This window comes from Meriones unguiculatus, chromosome 4 (genome assembly GCF_030254825.1).
Source record: "Meriones unguiculatus strain TT.TT164.6M chromosome 4, Bangor_MerUng_6.1, whole genome shotgun sequence".
NCBI lineage: Eukaryota > Metazoa > Chordata > Mammalia > Rodentia > Muridae > Meriones > Meriones unguiculatus.
The window spans coordinates 111,001,909-111,021,217 of NC_083352.1; the positions used below are offsets into that span (position 1 = coordinate 111,001,909).

The 19,309-nt window shown below is 53.0% G+C and overlaps 1 protein-coding gene across 9 annotated transcripts in view; it reads left to right on the forward strand.

Annotated features, from left to right (window-relative positions):
- Nfatc2 (nuclear factor of activated T cells 2) overlaps positions 1–19,309 on the forward strand; it is a 118,540-nt gene that overhangs the window by 9,975 nt on the left and 89,256 nt on the right. The window contains exon 1 of one of the 9 annotated variants that reach the window (XM_021634839.2): positions 1,789–2,089. The exons of 5 other annotated variants lie outside the window; for them this stretch is intronic. In XM_021634839.2, coding sequence (XP_021490514.1) covers positions 1,960–2,089 — 130 coding nt within the window. In that variant the 5' untranslated portion in view covers positions 1,789–1,959. Of the gene's footprint in view, positions 1–1,788; positions 2,090–19,309 lie in introns of those variants that run through there. 3 more of the 9 variants (XM_021634840.2, XM_021634843.2, XM_021634841.2) reach the window with 3 other exon arrangements.

The window sequence follows — 19,309 nt, forward strand, 5'->3', positions numbered from 1 at the left end:
ATAAAATTCTCTGATTGTCTTTCATTGTCTTCCTTGTCAAGCAGGATGGGACAGCTTCTACCAAGATCATCTTAGGAGCTGCTTCCCAAGGGATGGAGCATGGTTTAGTGGTGGAATTATTGCCTAACAAACATTCATGAGGACATGGGTTCAGTCCCCAACACGAGAAGAGAAAGTAGCTTCCCAAATGGACAGCCTTGGGGAGCAGTTAATAGAGGAGGAAGGAGTCTTTCCAGAGCCAGGCATAGGCCCCTGCAGTGGTGTGGTCTTTGAAGCAGTTGCTCTCATGTCTGGCCTCTCATTTGGAAGCTGATGGGCAGGTTTTGTTGTTTTGCTTTGCGAAGTTGCTGGGAACCCTGTGCCCAGCTTTTAGCACTCAGGTAAATTGGTGCCTGGTGGAGCTTGGGAAGCTGAATGCTTTAACTGGTCTCCATCGGGTTCCAGCGTGTGTTGGGGAGTTAGGAGACCCTGCGCCCAGCTGTGCCTTGTTGCATTTGTGGATAGCCCTGCAGATGCCTGCGACTCAGCATTTGTAGCAGGTACTCAACTCAGCAAATAGTTCTGAAAAAGAACCATGAGAGTTGTTGTTTTGGGTGGTGAGAGTTTCTTTCCTTCCATAGCCCAGGCTGACCTCAACCTTGAAGCTATCCCTGCCGCCTTTGCCTCTCAGGTGCTGGGATTATTGGCATGCATGGCCATGCCCAGCTCAGTGTTGGATAGCTTGAGGCAGACTTCCATGGGTCCCCTGATAATGCCTGCCTTCTGTCCTCCTTCCTCATGGTCCATGCTGCAGTCATTGTCACCCGGGTTGTTGAGAACAGGACGGGAGGGCCTCCCCATCCCCCCACCCAGATGTTTGATCTTTTGCTTTCCTTAAGTCTTAATCGCCTCACAAAAGACCGGTCGCCTGCAGGTTTCAATTGCAGCCGGGCCTGGCTTTTAAAGAGCTGTTCAGTGATTGTAGTCATCCAGGGACATCGGGGACCACTGCCCAGACTCTCCTTTGCTCCCTTGGTTCTCACTTTGAGAAGTTATAAGCTGGGAGGCTCACTGGACAGTAGCCCTGGGTTCTTCAGCAGTCACCTATCTTCACCTCGAGGGCTTAATCCAAATTCCATATTCCTGGGCTTAAATCCAGGCTTACGGAACTGAAAGCCATGGGGGACGGTGCAGGGTTGGGGGGAGGAGCCTGGTAATCGACATTTCACATCAGCAGGATGTACAAGTTACCTGTCAACCCTGCCTCCTACACACCAGACCACTTCCTGTTCTCAGTGCCAGGACAGGGTCCCCACATCACCATCAATCAACCTCTTCGAGTGTCACCTCCCCCTGGCGCCAAAGCCTTCGCAGCCCCTGCCGACTCCTCTCCTGATTGCCAAGAGGGGTGATGCTCTTTATGCCTAATCTGTCCCAGCAGGGCCACGGTGGCCGCTATATGCTGGGTGGCACGTGGTAGGTGGCCCAGGCCTGATCAACTGAGGTTGTGGCTTGCAAATCAGAGACAGACACTGCGCCACAGCTGTGGGAATGCCAAAGAAGACAGGGTGCCCCTCCCCAGCAAAGGGGATTAATCAGGAAAGGCTCCGCGAGTGGCCCCTGAGGTAGAGCGGTCCCTAAGGCAGCAGCTTCTGGTGGGACCCTAGATCAGACAGTGGCAGGTGGAACAGAAGTTGCCTGGGCCTGTCACTCAGGCCAGACCGGGCTGTGCCCCACCCCGTCCGGGCGTGGCCCCGCCCCGCCAGCCACCGCCGTCCCCGCCCCCGCCCCCTCCAGGCTGCAACAGGTGCCTTGAGCAGGAAGCTCGCGACACCCGCTCCCCGGACGCGTCCAGGACCCACTGCGCAGTGAGCCATCCTCGGCCCCGGCGTGCGCCCCAGACACGGTGACCCCGGTCTGAGCGAGCCTCCTCCGGGCCCCGCGACCCTACCCGGCCCCGCAGCCCGGCCGCCCTGAGCCATGGAAGCCGTGGAGTCACAGCCCGACCCGGACGGCGGGGACGGCCCAGGCCACGAGCCCGGGGGCAGTCCCCAGGACGAGCTGGACTTTTCCATCCTCTTCGATTATGACTATCTGAACCCTATCGAAGGTCGGTGGAGGCTACCCCCGCCTGGTCCTCGAGGCCTGGCAGGGACAGGGCCTGGGGACCCGATGCAGGGCTTCCTCCGGAGCCTGCAGCAGGGGCCGCCCCTGCCCTGCTGACAGGGAGGGGAGCCGGAGAGAGTGGCCGCACAGTCCCGAGGGGACGGTTTCCAGTTCCTTCCGAGGGTCGCTGTTAGCATAGCAAAGGATGGTCAGGTGCCCAGGACACCCCAGAGATCGTGGAAGTGATGTCTTTGCTCTCTGAGAGTGTAGTCGGTGGAGGGGCGTGTGCCCAACAATGTCAGAAAGGCTGCAGCTAAGCTTGACAAATCTTGCCCCTGAGGCGATGAGACAGTGGCCCTGCGGCATCCTGGGAGCCGGTTGTTGGGGACTTTGTGTTGAAACTAAGGAAGAGGCTTTGTGTCTCATGCTTGAGGGTGGTTTGCCTTTGGTGCCAGGAGCCTGGCCCATTTCCTCTCCGTGTTTACCAGTCACTGCAGGTGGACCAGCCCCAGCTTATTAAGGGGTCTTCCACCAGCCCCAGCTTATTAAGAGGTCTTCCACCAGCCCCTCACCCATGCTTCTGTGGCACCTGGGCGAGGAGGGCCGACTTTTTCTGTCTAAGTTCAGTCTGGGCCTTCATCTGTCCCCTGTTGCTGGGGGCTGGGCAAATGTCCCTGTCATTTGTCAGAATGCATTTGTCAGAAGCAGTCGCCGGCTTGACGCCCAGCCTCACATTCTCTGGTTAGAAAGCTTGTTGTCTGGGAGCAAACAAAGACCTGACCAGGTTTCCTGATTTTGACAGCCCAGCCCATGCTCCTGACCGGTTCAGGGGCAAGCCTGCTGGCAGCTTCCAGATGCCTCAATGGCTACGGGCTTGCTGGCATCTGCTGCCTGGTGCGTAGGAAGGGCTGCCACTCCGGCTGGGGAGGATGTCTGTTCCTGAGTCCTGCCGGTGTTAACCCTTTTCCCCGAACATCAGGGTCTTCATGGGCAACTTTGGGGAGGGACTGGCTTGTGTGACAGTTTTTGTGTTTTGGCTGGAGATGTTCGTGTTTTAGAGTTCTAGTCTGGGGACAGCCTTTCCTTGAAAAGACACAATCAGGAATCTGTAAGCCAGCGGCACACATCAGTGGTCTATGTGCTTGTTAAGATTAGAGTCATGTCTGGCAGGGAATTTATATCTCTCTGTCTCTCTCTGTTTCTCTCTGTGTCTTTCTCTATCTCTCTCTCCCTGAGGTGAGGGTGGAGGGTGAGGATTTCCGGGGAAATAGTTTCCAAGCCAAATCTGGTGGGAGGTGCTTTTTATAGTTTTTCTTGGCAAGCACAGCTCGGTGACCAGCAGATGGGTAGCTTAATGACCACGGGAAGCCTGGTAACCTGTGTTGCTGGTTTTTTTTTTTTTTTAATAATAAAGTTTATTTTTTTTGGGGGGGGGGTTTGGCTTCCCATTTATAGAAGCACTGTGATAGCAGTTAGCTGGAATTCTTATACACCCAGCACCCCTTCCCTCTTGCTATGGGCCTGACATGTTAGCATGATGTAGCTCTTTGATGTGGATACTTTATTGAGAAAAGTTCATGCTTTTTCAGTGTGTGTGTGTGTGTGTGTGTGTGTGTGTGTGTGTGTGTGTTGTAAACAGCCTTGAAGTTCTGTGTTAGAAGTAGGCACTATGGATAATGGTATACACAGCCTATCTAATGTATTTCTGTAACAGGTTAGCATGAGGTTCAGGCTGGCCTGAAACCAGACATCTTCTGCCACGGCATCCCCAGTGCTGGGCGTCACAGGCCTGTGGCACCCTGTTTTAATTTTTTTTTATGATGTTTTCCTTATGGTTAGGTGAGGGCTACAGGTGTCTGGGAGATCGCAGCAGTGTGGGGCATTCTCTTTTCATGCCCAGGGAACGCACTGTCAGCCAGATTTGTTGCTGTTGACCTGATCTTCCCCACAGGGGACGTGGGTTTCTCCCTGGTGACTCCGTTCCAAATTGTGCTCTTAGGAAAGTCACTAGGTGAGAGAGACCCTTGCACAGGAGCTGCAAATGACACTCTGGGGCCGTGTTGGGAAAGGGTGGGTGGAGTCAGGAGGCACAGGAGGGACTTCGTGAGCCCTGGGAGGCAGAAGTGAAGTTTTCCAGCTGTGGGCTCACGGCTGGAGGGTGATCCTTCTCTGTTTCTCACAGCAGGACTCCCTGAGCTGACCTTTATCTTGGTACTAGGCCTCTGTCTAGGATGATACCATCCTGACGATGAATCTTAAGTTAGATGACCATGAGCCCGGCAAAATCCACCAGGAGGAAAAGGGTTAACAGTGAGGCAGATGCCCCACGAAAACCACCTGTGAAAGCACATAGGAGTTTGGGAAGTCAGACTATTGGCAGCAGAGGGACATGGGTGCCCCTCTCACCCCAGCAGGCAGGTGCTGCTTCTGGCTTTCAGTTTATAGAGGAGAACTTGAAGGTGCAGAGAGGTGGGGTAAGTTGCTGGCAAAGGCAGGGCTGGTCAGTAGCAGAGTTAAAGTCGGAGCCTCGGCTCGAAACTACCATGGGAGGCCTCTCCCGCCTCCACTGGATAGGAGACAGTTGGTCCACGGTGCCATGGCAACCGAAGACAGGAGTAGTGGGCTAGGGCAAGTCATTTAGCATCTTTGGACCCCTGCATGCTTATTTGTAAATGGCGGAAGTAATAGTTCTGTCCGATAGTGCGCTTTGAGTGAATTTAACCCACTGAAACCAACCACAGTGGGTTTTGTCTCCAGCATATATTAAACTCTTGCTTTCACAGTCATGAGCCATTCCTCAGTCACTCAGCCAACTAATTTCCTAAGCGCCTACCACATGTTAGGTCCTAGGGAGACCAGGAAAGACCCAGCTTTGCCCACACCGAGCCAGTGTCCTTACACAGGCCTGTCTTGTCTTGTCTCGTCTTTTCGGAGTGCACTGGCTTGTACCTGAAGCAAAAGATTACATCAAAACGGAGATGGTAGGCATCTTTCCCTCTTTAAAAATAGCATTTGATTTTCAGCTATGTGTATGGAACTGTGTGGGTGTATGCCCTGTGTGCTCGCAGGAGTCTGCAGAGGCCAGAAGAGGGCTTTGGACCATTCTGGAGTTAAGAGTTACAGTCGGTTGCAAGCCTCCCAGTGTAGATGCTGAAGACTGAACTCGACCTCTGAAAGAACAACAGACAGAGTAACTGCTGGACCGCCTCTCTAGTCCTCTTTGCTTTTGCTTTTGACCTTGCTAGGAGGACCTTGAATGGTGGCATAAAACTCAGATGTATGTATTTGTTATGCTCAGAAGGTGTCCACCTCTGTTTCCCTGGAGGCTTTATTGAAAAAAGGACTTGATTGGCATGAAAGACTTTTGAGTCTCTGTGAGAAAATGTGGTCTTCTTAGACCTGTTCCATATTGCTTCATACAGTAAGAGGCCGTCTAAGTGGATAAGTACAACTGTAAGTGAGATTACCATTCCTGGTAGAAACTTCAGTTGGACACTATGGATATCTTCTCGTGATGGTGAAACTAGTTTGATTGTGTACTCAGGCCCTGTCCTGCAAAATTTCTGCGTGCTACTGATCTGTGATAGTCTCATGTGTGCAGGTGGCCTTAGGTTTCTCTCCTTCCCATCCCGAGGAACCTGTGGGAGGCAGTTCTTCCCTTTCACCACGTGGGTTCCAGGCACGGAACTCAGGTGGTCGTGCTTGGTGGCAGGCCCCTTTACCTGCAGAGCCAGCCCACCAGCCTTCATTTATACTTCGCTGTCTCTGCAAGAGCCGGTTTTTATAAAATGCATCTAAGAAATGATCTGCTTCATCCAACCCATTCATCCCAAATTTGTTTAGAGATGTGTCAAGAGCACCGTCACTTCTCTGCTGGTGGATGAGACGTCATAAGGAGTAGAGCTGGGGTATAGGGCTGCCGATCCCACCCGGGAAGGGGCAATGGGCTGCTGTTGGTGGCCCCTTCTGTTAGTGTCCCTTGGGCATGTTCAGGGTTTAGTGGACTCTTTCTCCTTCCAACTCGGAATTCCCTGGTCACCTCTAGAAGTATCATGTCACCTGGGTACTGTCAGGAGTACAGATACTCAGCAGTGCTCACTACCATTTGCCTCCGTGTTCTGATGCAATCTCTCCTCTGATTCAGTGTAGGGGGCTAGCCTCGACCTTTCTGAGGGCAAACGCACACTTGCTGATCACTGCTTGATCATTGCTTGCCACTTTTCGGAGTCTGTTTCTGTCTCCCTTACACTGCTGGGGTCACACTCTTCAAAAAGCTGGTGAAAATCATGGACACAACACACAGACACACACACACACACACACACACACACACACACACACACACGTGTCTGCTTGAACTGGCTCCACAAACACACATACGCCCTGAGCACAGAGTACACATGCACATGCCATCTCCCCCCCCACCCCCTGTGGCCCCCGGGGCACTGCCTCTCCCAACCCCCACTGCCATGTGCTTTTTACACCATTTCTCAAGGGAGTCATGGACCAATCACTGATGTCACCTGCGCTTCCAGCTTGAGAACACCTGCTCTCAAACCTATTTGCAGGGGACAATGAAAACCTCATCCTTCCAGCAAACACATGGCATTCTGGTTTCGTGCCAAGCCGGGTGGGTGTGGCGATGAATGAGACCTGGTGCCTGCTCTTGCCTGGATACCCTGGTGCCAGCATGGAACACGGCCTGATAAACAAATGGAGACAAATGAGGTGCTGTGATACAGTAACTGGCTTTTTTGGTGCTGCTAAAAATAGGCCTGTATACTAAGTAAGCAGGCTTGCTGGATACGGGTGACATTCAGAGATGCTGCCCTTCGTGTCCAGTGAAGGACAGGCCTCAACGAGCCTGCTTTGGACAAATAAGATCTCCAGGTGCCCCAGGAGAGTTGAGAAGAGGCCTGGCCAGAGAGGAAGTGGGGCTGGCATGGCCCCTGTCATTCTAGCTTGAAAGGTCACTGTCCCCTATCGTTAAGTTCTGATCGGGAGCAGAGGCACCCATATTGGCTCTTGGGCTTTCTAGCCCCAGAAGATGGTGAGCTAAGTGCAAGAAACGTAGCTTCACGCATTGGCAACGCAAGGTCTATCTGGAGCCGGGGTGGTTGGGGTCCGAGGCTCTGTATTTATAGCCTTTCAGCACACAGCCAGAGTGTCCCCAGAGCACCCCATAGCTTCAGTCCCCAACTGTGCCCAACAGGCCCCACAAACTGAAGCACCTGTATGTGACCAGGTGGGAGGGGGAGGGGCCATATTCCTCCCTTGAGCCTACATTCGGCAGCAAAACGGAGTTGGAATAAGTTCAGGACACAATGGAGAGTTCACTCCTCTCTTCTTTCCCGGTTTCATTTCTTCTTCTCTTCTCCTCTGCCCTCTCCTCCTCTCTCATCTCATATAGCCCAGGTTGCCCTCAGACCTTCTCTGTAACCAAGGATGACTTTGAACTCCTGATGCTTCTGCCTCCATTTCCCAAGTGCTGGGGTTCCAGGCATGAGCCAGTATGCCCAGTTTATAAGGCGCTAGGGAGGGAACTTCAGAACACCTACAGGCTAGGCCAGCACTCCACAGAGATGAGCCACATCCCCCAGCCTCCAGTTTTTGCTTCTTCTCTGTCCTGCATGCTTCGTGGGGGGCACCCGAGCCCTTTTTCCCTCTGACTGTGCAAGTAAAACCAAAAAGCCCTGGCTTGACTCGTTGGATGTCAGGGGACCTTGGCTGAGCAGAAATGCCAGGCCTGCAGCAAGCAGATCGCTGCCTCTCGATGAGATGATGTGAAGGTCCCTTAGCCGGCTGCCAGAGGCCACGTGACTTTGGTTCCTGGCTCGTGTTTCTTATCTGAGCCGTGGCTGGTGAGGACCATGGGCCCCACTGGGGCAGAAGTGAGGGTTCAGGGAGGTGTGGGATTCCTGCCCCAGCAGTCCCCAGCCTTTGTGATTGGGTGGTGATGGGCCTGAGAAATCAGGCTATTCTAAGCATGCTGGCCCCTGGGCGAAGGTAGACGAGCCTAGAAGATCAATCGATACAAGGTGGGCCTTGATGTGTCTTTAACCAGAAGAGCAGATGGGCCATGAGGGGTGTGGTGTCTGTGGGCTGCCAAGTTCCACAGGTGCCTGAGCCAGTCAACACAAAAAAGCCTGCTTGGTTCGGACTCAAAGACCCCGGTGTGCTCAGCTCAGCCCAGGAACCCTACTGGCTACAAACGCTTCCTTGGTTGTTCACATTCTGTAGCTGGAAAGTTCTGGAGGCCGCCTTCTGGGTGATGCAGGCTGCTCTGGGGTGTGGCAGGCTGCTCCCAGGTGTTGTACGATGAGCCAGGCCCAGAAAGGAACAGCCTTGAAAACTCAGCTCCACAGTGGGTGCCCTGTGGCTTTCCCCCCAGAGGGGACTTCCTCCCTCCCTAGCACAGGAAGTAGCCTCAGGCTCCCAGAGAGCTTGAGGCCAGCTCACTTCCCTGGCTGCTGCACACTTAGAGCTAGGGTTTTGCTGACAGTTTGGAAACTGAGTTAGGGCATCAGGCTTGCCTCCAGCCTGGGCTGTTGTGGGATGGCCCAGGCTGTCTGCTACTCCACCTGGAGCAAGGGAAAGCTGCCTTTGACTTTCCCTCTGACCTTTTGTTACTAAACTTTTTCCCCAAAACACAAAGGTAGAGGCGATGGGACAATGGGCTCCTCAGCCACAGCTCCCACCGCCCTAGCATCTCCCCTCAGTGACTTTCGTATAATTCATACTATTTTATAGTTAATAAATTAGAAGGGGTCAAAGAACTCGACACCTTTAGGGCGGTGGTGGTGGCACACGCCTTTAGTCCAAGCCCTCGGGAGGCAGAGGCAGGCGGATCTCTGTGAGTTTGAGGCCAGCCTCGTTTACAGAGCGAGTTCCAGGACAGCCAGGACTATACTGAGAAACCTTGTCTCAAAAAAAACAAAAACAAACAAATATGGACACTTGAGAAAAGTCAAATATGGCTGCTCTTGGGGCACCTCAGCACATTGGACACTGGGGTCCCCAATGTCAAACTCTTGTATAGCGTGCCCAGAACACACCTGGTGGCTTCAGGAACCTCAGCGCGTTGGACGCTGGGGACCTCAATGTCAAAGGCTTGTTTAGAATGCATACCTGCTGGCTTCAGTAATGATTAAAAAAAAGATGTCGTCAGAGCTGTCAAGATGGTGCAGTGGGGAGAGGTGAGCCCTGACTGAGCAAGCCTGGCAGCTTGAGCTCCACCTCCAGGACCCGCACGATACAAGGAAAGAAGTGACCCGCAGAAGCGGTCCTCTGACCGCCATGTGCCTATCAGAGCACACACACTATAATAAGTGGAAATTTAATAAAAGCTGAAGATGGTACCAGCACAAGGCCTCAGCCCATAAAGGTGCTTGCTACCAAGAGGGACAACAGAGTTGATCCCAGGAATCTACATGGTAGAAGGAGAAAACTGACTCCCGCAGGTTGTCCTTTGACCTCCCCATGTGTGCTCTGGCACACGTGTGTATGTGTGTCACACACACGTGTATACATGTACGTGAATACACAAATATAAAATAATGTAAAAATTTGTTTTAAAGGAAATTTTTTGAAATAAGTAAAGTGACGTTTCCAGGGTTCAGCACAGACTTTGTTTTGTGTTGTTTGTTTTGAAACAGGGTCTTAGGTAGCTCAGGCTGGCCTCAGAGTTGTTGAGGATGACCTTGAACTTCTGATCCTCTTGCCTCCATCTCCCAAGTATTGGGATTATGGGGACAGCCCTCCACAACCAGTGTTGTAGTTTACTTTTTCTTGCTGTGATGACACACAGATCAAAACCAACCAGGGGAAGAAAGGACTTGTTTGACTCGCATGTCCTGATCATAGCCCGTCACTGAGGGTTATCAGGGCAGAGCTCAAGCAGGGACCTGGAGGCAGGAGGTGAAGCAGAGGCCATGGAGGACCGAAGGCTCACTTCCTCTGGCTTGCTCAGCTGCTTTTCTGTATCCAGTCCAGGCCCACCTGCCTTGAGGCGGCACCTCCCACCATGAACTATGCCCTCCCACATCAGTTAGCAATCAAGAAAACATGGTTCAAGGCCGATGATGGAGGCAGGTTTTCCATAGACCTTCCTCTTGCCAGGTCTGTCAGATTTACAGCTAAGGTCATCCACCGCACACAACTGATTACAAGGTGCTGGCGGAACCCTCTGCGTCGTAGGGCCACACTGTACGAACTGAACCACATCCCGTGTCCTCAGGTGTTGTTCCCCCCAACATTTTTGATGCACAGCTGGTTGGATCTATGGATGGAAAAGGCAAGAATACAAACAGCCAAAGAACAGGATCGTCGCTAAACCTAAAACAGTTAACATCTGCTCTCTAGCGTCTGAGCCTCGGTGTTTGTTTCCCAGGGGTTTTTGCTGCTTTCCTTTTCCTTTTTCTTTTGCATCTGTCCCTGAAGTTCCTTGCTTTGTGAGTGGTCAACTCAGCCATCATTCTCTTTATTTTTTGAAAATCCCAATCCATCAAATTCCTTATTGTTTATCTGTTGGGGACATAAGGCCATGTCCCAGCGATATCTTCTGTGCCCTGGATATCGATAGATGTGCCATCTTGTGATTTTTTTTTTTTTTTTGGCATGTCTCTCTGTTCCTTATAGATTGGCATATGGTTTGTTTTGTTTGAGGCAGGGTCTCTCACTGACCTGAAACATACACCAGTTTGGCTGGGCTGGCTGTTTGGCAACCCCCATCGGCTCTGCCTGGCTTCACTTCCCCGGTGTTAGGATTGTGAGAGGGCTCAGCCACCATGCCTGGCTTTTTTCTGTGGGTGCTGGGCTCAGCTCTGCAAGCACTTTCCCAACAGAGCCATCTCCGTATTCCCTGGCCTTTACTTCCAAAGCCTTGTGCCCTGGACCTTTAATGTTTTTCTTGCTGCCTTTTAGCAGGCGGAGCTGGAGGCAGAGTGAGGGAGTTCTTTTTCCTGAGTGGGCACTGGGGCCCAGCCTGCCTTCTAATCTAAGGATTTGGAAAAGGGCCTGTTTCAGTTAATAAAGTACATTTCCCCTCGCCAGCCCTTCCCTGTGAATTTTAATTGAGCTATGCCTGAATGAGCTTTCGGAAGGCAAGAAAGTGGCTTGCCATGCACGGGGATTTGTCAGGGCCTTATCAAAACAGACCTGCTGGGGTGTGCCAGCCGACGGGGGCTGCTCGGTGAGGGAAGCCCTTTAAGCCTTAAATGCTTGCAGCAGTCATCTTAAAGGCCGAGGGCAGGGGGTGTTTGCCTGCCTAATCCTCAGAAGGTGGGCTGCAGCTCTGAAATCCGCAGCAGGTGATGTCACCTCTGCCCAGTGGATTGGGAGGAATGCCTTAATGACCAGGTGTGTGTATGTACGGTGGGCACTGATTAAGCGTGCCCATCTCTGGAAACACGGCACTCATGTTATATGCGGGGGTGGGGAGAGGAATAAATATGGCATGTCCTGTCGTTAAGGCATTGGTGTTTGGTTGGAGACCTTGGTGGAGGGTGTCATGGCTGCATGGTCACCAAGAGGAAGTGTTGCTTGCAGGGGTCAGGCTTTTTGAGAGAGTGTGAAGGAGTGAAGGCGCTCAGCTCCTGGAGGAGGCTAGGGTGGGCAGAGGATGCAGGAAAGCCAGTGGCTGTCTAACTTCAACCCTTCTGGCAGGGCTGCCTCGGAGTGGGTGGGCTTAGTCCTGGCGAGTCCTGTTTCTGTGGAAGAAATATCCGAAGTCTACTTTCGGTGAATTCTTCTGACCACATCGTTCCTTCTCCTTTTGTTGAGGAAGCTCTCCCTCACATCCCTGCCTGTGTGACCCCGTTGATGTGACATTCAAGGCCAGTCGAGCCCAGTCTAGGGCGAGAGAGTTCAGGTGGTTTAGTTATTGGCTGAGCATGGGGGAAGGAAACCCCCAGGGCAACAAAACAGTCATGGTGTGTGTGTGTGTGTGTGTGTGTGTGTGTGTGTGTGTGTGAAGGACCGTGACCTTGGGGGAGTCTCTGCATCTGGGGGATTCCCTGCACCTGAGCCTCAAGTTCCCCATCCCTGGCAGTTTGAGGTGTTGGCAGTACTGGCCTCCCAGCTTGTTCTGAAGTGAAGAAGGGGAACATACAGGCCGGTGGCTCAGTGGACACCAGCTATCAGAAAGACAGCAAGTGGGAAGGTGACTGGGATCCTGGAAGGCAGGGAGATCCCAAAGGGCCTCAGCATCTAAAGGGTCCCTGGTGCCTTCTGCCAAAAGGAGACGTTGAGGCTCCCGGGGGACACTCGCCCCTCATCTTCCGAGTTGGCCCAGGGCACCGTGGTTTTGTAAGCATCCTGCCAGCTGCTGCTCTGCTAGACTCCTTGCCCTGGTGCTCTCCCTCCTGTGTCAGCGTCATGGGCGCCTGGCTCAATGGCAGCCTGCCGGAGGCACTACCGAAGCTGCCTCTGTCTGTCTGGGGAAGGCAGACAGCTGTCTTCCCTGGACGAGGTCAGCAAAGATGAGAGGCTGCCAGGCAGCCTCTGCCAGCACCTCCATGCTGGCGAGACGAGAGGGTAAACGTCCCCTTGCCTTCTCTGGTGTTCTTGGACCCGTTGATCTGGGTGGAATTTCTCAGCTTTTAGGCCCCTGTCTGTGTGTCACCTCTGAATAAAGGGTGTGACAACCTGGATCCTCTCCTTCTCACACATGACTCACTTACGGGGAATCCAGTCACCACGGCCTTCTGTGCAGTGAGGGTGGGGGCCAGGGGACTAAGGGTTCGGGGGGAAGTTTGTTGAGAGTCCCTTTCATTATGGAAAGGCCACCAGTGACTCTTGAAAATGCTCTCCCAGTAGGCTGTGAAGGCAGCCAGATGGGAAATCCACTGCCTTGCTGCCCTGCTGTGGGGTTCCAGGAGTTTGGGGGAGTCATAGGCCTCTATCCCCTCTCCTTGCTGCAGTCTGTGTTGCCTGGCTGTGGCACTCCCATGGCAGACTGTGATGCCTCAGAGGTAGACCTCAGCTGTGAGCCCATGAAGGGGTGGGTTGGAATAGCCTGGGCAGGGACCCCCAGATCTGCAATCTATCCTGCTGTGGGGCTGCGTCCCCTCCCCCCACAGGCACTTCCTATAGGCTCCCTAGTGAGGTTTCTAATTTTGTCATTCTATCCCACTTCCTAAAAATTCTGCCTGCCTATGCTTTTAGACACTTGAAAGATTGTTTCCATGCTGTTCCTTCCTCCCTCTCCCCTTCCCTCCCTTTCTCTCTCTCTCTCTCTGTGTATGGGGGGCTTCTTTTGGGATGGGGTCTCAGCTTGGCTTGGAACTAACTGTAACCCAGGCTGCTCTTAAACTCTGAGAAACACTCCTGCCTCAACTTCCCAAATACTGGGACTACAGTGTGCACCTGGTTTCTCTTTCTCTCTCTCCCACTCTTTCCTTCTTCTTCTTCTTCCTCCTCCTCCTTGTCTTTCTTCCAAAAGCTCCCCATTGGCCAGCAGCCTGGCAGTGGTGTCCTGGCCTTGACCATGGCTCTCTTCTTGAGCACAAATAGCCATCTGGCAGAAGGCAAAGGTGGGGAGACTGGTGGGAATCACTGAGTGGCCGGAGTGTGATTTTAACTCTCCCCCAGGCCAAACAGGAGGACTGAGAATGTTCTAGAGGAGTTGGGATCTTAGGTTGTCAGGCCAGCGATGTCCCCCACAGGTTTTTGTTCTGCAGCAGGGTGGGGGGAGGGCAGGTCATTTCTCTGTATTATAGTTAAGGTGTTACCATTCCAAAAATAGCCTTTTTTTTTTTTCATGAGAAACTGGGGTTCAGTAGTGGTTGTGGGGGTGGGTGGAGAGGCCAGGGTTGCTTCAGACTGTCTTGGTTCTGCAGCTTAAAAGCTGTGTGTCTTCGGGCAGATTACTCACCCTCTCTGACCCTCATTTTCCCCATTTGTAAAACCGGGAAACCTATATTACCTGTTACACAGTGTTCTTGTGAGAAAACCCAACTTCTGTGTGTTGGTTGTGTGTGATGGTCTTTGGTATAAAGCAAAATGGCACAGGTATGTCGAATCTTAACACTTCTGTTATGACAAGCAGCTCACTGAGTCACTGACACTTCAGTGAGAGTCAGTATCTTCACTTCTAGGCAGTTGGGGGACGGAGGGTGAGGGGCACAAATCCCAAGAGGGACAGCTTGCTGGAGGCTTTCTCTAGCCACTTCACATGCTTCCAGAGGTCGGCTGTGAGATACCAAGAGAATTCTCGAAGTGCTGACCAGTTCATTTTATTTTTATAAAATTCCTTCCTCTTTCACAAAACGCTTTTTGAAGAGATTGGGGCTAGCGCGTGCCATACCGTCAAATCAAACAGAGAAACCGTAGCAGGGGAAGACAGAATTGTTGCTTAAAAGATTTGCCCCGTGTCTGTTATATGTATCGGGGGCTTTCTGTGGAGTGGCCGAGTTGCCCTGTGGCTAGCCCGTGCGCTACCCATGAGGACTCAGAGTGTACTCAGGTCCTGGTAGGACTCTGGGTAGGTGAAGCGAGCTTGCTGTGCCTCCATTTCCTTGTAGGTTGGCAGGCAATGCCAGAGAAATTGGCAGCTTCAGGGGGCTCTGACGCCTCAGGTATTCTCAGGGCCCTGGGGTTGAGTGAGCCCCACAACTCAGTGGCAAGAATGTGGTGTCAGTGAGGGATAGCTTGGGGTGTCAGCTGCAGAAATGGCCAGTTGAAGCTGTGGGGAGCCAGAGGGACTAGGGATGGGCTGAGGTGCAGTGCAGCTCCTGGAGTTGGCATGGCAGCCAAGGATGCTTCCTCACGCTCCAGGGTGTGGCTCACGGGTGAGGCTTCAGGCAGACTGAGCCTCCACAGAGCACAGGAAGTGCAGGCTGGAGCCCCGAGGCCCAGAGAGCTGCAGAGGCCTCAGCTGCAGTTGGTCTGGCAAGGTTGGGGGGTAGTTGGGTGGCCAGCTGTTGGAATGGGTGAGGCAGTAGCTCAGCTCCACACCAGTCCCAGCTACAGAGCATCCTTAGGATGTGTTGGGGCCGGAATCCCGAGTCCAGGGTGGGCAGGTCCCATCAGTTCCAGGTAAGGGCTCTGGGTAGGTGAAGCCAGCTCGCTGTGCCTCCATTTCCTTGTCTGTGGAAGGCGAGCAGACTCACGTGGAAGGGTGAAAAGTCATGCCATGTGTAATGCGCAGACCCCAGTATCTGGTGGGTCCATTCCCAGTACTTAGTTACCCAACCCCTGCATTTTTATAATTAGTGAATAATAGTGAGCTTCAAAAAGCTCCCCTTCTCGGGGTAGAGAGACAAGCCGGTGACTGTGACAGTAGACCTCACCATGGGGCTCTTTAGGAGTTGAGCTTAAAGGCTGCTATACTGTTAATCTGGCTAGCCAGGCAGATGGTGGCCCAGGAGAAGGAAGCTGGAGCTATGGAAGGGAAGTCTGGGGAAGCGGAGCAAAGAAGTACAAAGTGCATGCGTGTGCTTGGGAACCGGACAAGATAGAGGGCTCGGAACAGCCATGGCTCCTGCCTCCCTCCGTCCTCTGGAGACTGGCATCTCAAGGGTAGGCCAGGCATCTCATGGCAGGTGGCAGGGAGGTGGCCCACCTTGAATGCACGCACACGGAGAGAGCTGGCTCCTCCTCAGAAAAGCATTTCTTTTATGTGTGTGTGGGTTTTGCCTGCCTGCATGGCTATACACCACATGCAAGCCTGGTGCCCTTGGATATCAGAAGAGGGTGGCACCCCCCTCCCCCACCGGGAACTGGAGTTATGAGCTGCCAAGTCTTGAGTGCCTTTCTAACCTGTGGGTTCTCCTCTGCTGCCTGTGTGCCTTCCCATTGTCCGGGATCACAGAAACCTGTGTCATCTTGACGGTTCTGGCAAAACAAGAGATTTGGTGTTTGACAAAACCCGTTCACCTCTGCCTGCCACACAAATTATACCTCAGAGAAGAAGCAGTGGGAGGGTGGGGGGCAAGATGCAGGCTTAGATGGCCTAGATGGCCCGCTTGACTGTAGTCACCTCTCCCTGCCTCTAGTACTGTAGATTACACAGCCTCACCTGTGCTGGGCAAGCATTCCATCGCTGAGCCATACCCCAGCCCTCCAAATGCTTTAATTTTGACATGTCTTACTAAATTGCCCATGCTGGCCTTGAACTCACTCTCTAGTTCAGACAGGGCCTGAACTAGGTGATGCTCCAGCCTCAGCCTCCCGGAATGGTGTGAATCATTCTGGCTGGACAGATGGCTCTATGGTTAGGAGAGATTGCTGCTGCTTTCAGAGTATCGATTTGCAGCTACAGCTTCAGGGGGCTCTGACGCCCTCATCTGGCCTCTGTGAGCACCTGCACGAACACACACATGCACGAGCACACATGCACACACACAGGTGCACATGCACAAATCAAATACATTTGAAAAGAAAAGATGGGAGTGGATTTGGGCAGGCATAGTAAGTGCATGATGTTTACTGGCAACTCCGCCTACAGCCAAGATCTTGCAAAGAGGTTTATGGAAATGTCTCCTGAGAAAATTGGCAGTGAGGTGCGGTTCTGAGATGGGCTGGCTTTCCTCTGGGCCATGGGCAGGTGAGGGAAGTGAGACCCAGTGTACGCAAGGGCTGCTCTGGAAGAGCCCAAGAGTGAGGATCCCAGCCGCTCACAGAAGGAGCTTTAATGGCTCATCATTTGCGAGATTTGCTGTCAAATCCCAGAGAAGGCAGAGGGTGTTTGTTACCTTCACACCCCTGCTTGCTGTTAAACATGTATAGACTTGGGGAGAGAAAAGGGGTGGGGGGGGGGGGAGAAAGAAAGAAAACTGCTACCAGGAGGGATTAAAGCAGTGTAAACACTGCAGTGCTGGGCTTAGTGGGCCTGGCTGCTCCGTGGGGCTCTGAAGCAGCGTGTGTGTGTGTGTGTGTGTGTGTGTGTGTGTGTGTGTGTGAACACGTGCACCAGCTCAAACAGACGCATCTTCACCCTGGCTGTGCATCCTATGAACTCCAGCCCTGAAGACCCGAGCTAGAAAAAAAAAAAAAAAATCAAAGCCGTGAAAGAGTCAGACGTGCCTTTCCTCTACTCTGTTCTAAGTGAGACTGTGGGGCCCGGAGTGGGTGGGGACTTTTCTTCTGCCACCAGCCAGTTAGCAGCAGAGCGAGGCTAGGTGCTGTTTCCCGCCCTGTCAGCAGAGTTTCATTGTCACGTGGTATATTCCACGTCACCCCCACCTCCTGCCACCTGTTCCTATGCTAATTATGTTTGGGAAATTGAGTTTGTTTTCCCTACATAATGCAGAAATAAAAAGTCTCCTTTTTTGCAGGGCCAGGGAGACGGCTCAGTGGGTAAGCATGAGGACCTGAGTTCGGATCCCGGCTCCCATGTAAAAGAGCTGGGTGAGGTTGCACACTCCTTGCTGTTAGGCAGAGACAGGAAGATTGTTGGGGCTTCCTGGCCAGCCTTCCCCAACCCCAGGGGTGTGGACACTACCCCACCACTCACCTCTCCCGAGGATGTGAGAGTCTCCATAAGATGCCTTTCTGAGATGCTGTTAAAGGCTCTGGAGGCACATTTGAGATTTTGCTGGATGCTGCCTACCCAGTCACCCTTTCCACAGACGATGTCCTCTGCCTCATGGGCCGGGCATCGACATTTGGAGGAGTGCTGTCGGTGACCCGTGTGGCTCTTATGGGGATGCATTCCTTTACAGAGGGCTGCTGGCATTCCTCTCTGCTGGGGGTCTACCTGTGCCAGCTCCCACCCAGGTGGCAGAGGCTCAGTGTGACTCAGGGGAGTCCTCGAGGCATCTCCGGTGAGGAGCGAGGCAGGCTTGCTAATCAGGAGCCGATGACACGGTTATTTCACTAGAACTGGGAGACATTTGGGATGCAGAGCAGGCAGCCCTGGGAGCTCCCAGGGAGCACAGGGTGGCAGAGCACGTGGGCATGGGCGAATGGAGCTGCTGAGGGAACAGCAACAGCAAAGTCCTGAGGCCAGGAGGGAGTGGGTACTTCCCCACCAAACCCCGCTTTGCCTGGAATCCAGAGAGAGGAGAGGCTGAGGGTAGACAGACGGACCCCAGCCATGCTGGCCCAAGGGAATTAATTCGTTCTCCTGTTGAGAGTGGTGGGCAGCCCCTGGGAGTTCTCATGTGGAATAGGGACACCATCTGGGCATTCTGAAGTCAGGTCAGCCATGCCAGAGAACACTTTCTCTGTGGTGGCCCAGAAAAGGCCCACAGAGGCCGGGGGTCACCAAAGTGTCCTCCCCAGAGCAGGAGATCCCACTCCTGGCTTGCAGGGCCCTGGGCATGGTTCTTGTTTATTCTCTCAGTCACTTCCCAAGTGTCTGTGGAGGCCTGTAAGTGTCAGGTACTGTGGTGGGTGTCAGGCAAACAATGTTGACACATAGTGGCTGTGGACCCAACCTCAGTGGAGCTTAGTCAAGAGTAGAACTACCAACTTCCATAAAGAGCCAGGGAGTAAACATTTTAAGATTTGCGGCTCACGTAGACCTTGCCAGAACTCTAAGCTCTCCTGTTCCAGTGAAGAAGCAGGCCCTGGGCCCTACGTGAGTAATAGGCATGGCTGTATACCAATTAAACTTTATCAGCAGATAAAATGTGGGCCCTTGGGGTGTGGTTTACCTGGCCCTGGTAGAGCAGATGTGTGGAGTAAGGGAAGCATTCCTTGGAATATCTTGAAGGGAGAGGAGAGAGCTCTCTCAAGGACTCTGAGAGGGAAGGCTCAAGAAGAGGTCAATAGGACTTTCTCCGAGCTGCTTGGGGGAGGCAAGTGAGGATGACAGACGGGACCCATGATGACTAAGGAGCCCGAGGATGCACGGAAGGACAACTTCCAGAGTGGACATTGGTCAGAGGAGATTTGGGGAGGGTAAGAGATAAGGGGGGGTCCTTGGCTCAAGACATACATGCTGCGCAGGGAATACTGACGCTGCTGGCTCATGTCTTGGTATCTCAGAGGTCAGGATTTGCTGGTGGCTGGGGAAAGAGGCGTGAGAGCCGAGGAGCCAAGGCTGGTCCCACCACAAAAGGAGAAGTAGTGGCTTGGAGAAAGAGTCAGTATCGGGTAGAGGGAACTAGCATCCCTTAGTGGCTCTGCAGAAATTCCCCAGTGAAGACTGTAAGGGGTCAGGCTTGGGGATCAAGGGACAGAATGAGGTGGTAGAGCAACCTGATCTACTGGAGCGACCCTCTCCTCAGTGGTGGGTCCTTGAGATGGGTCAACAGAAACCCCAAATGGCTGCCGCTGT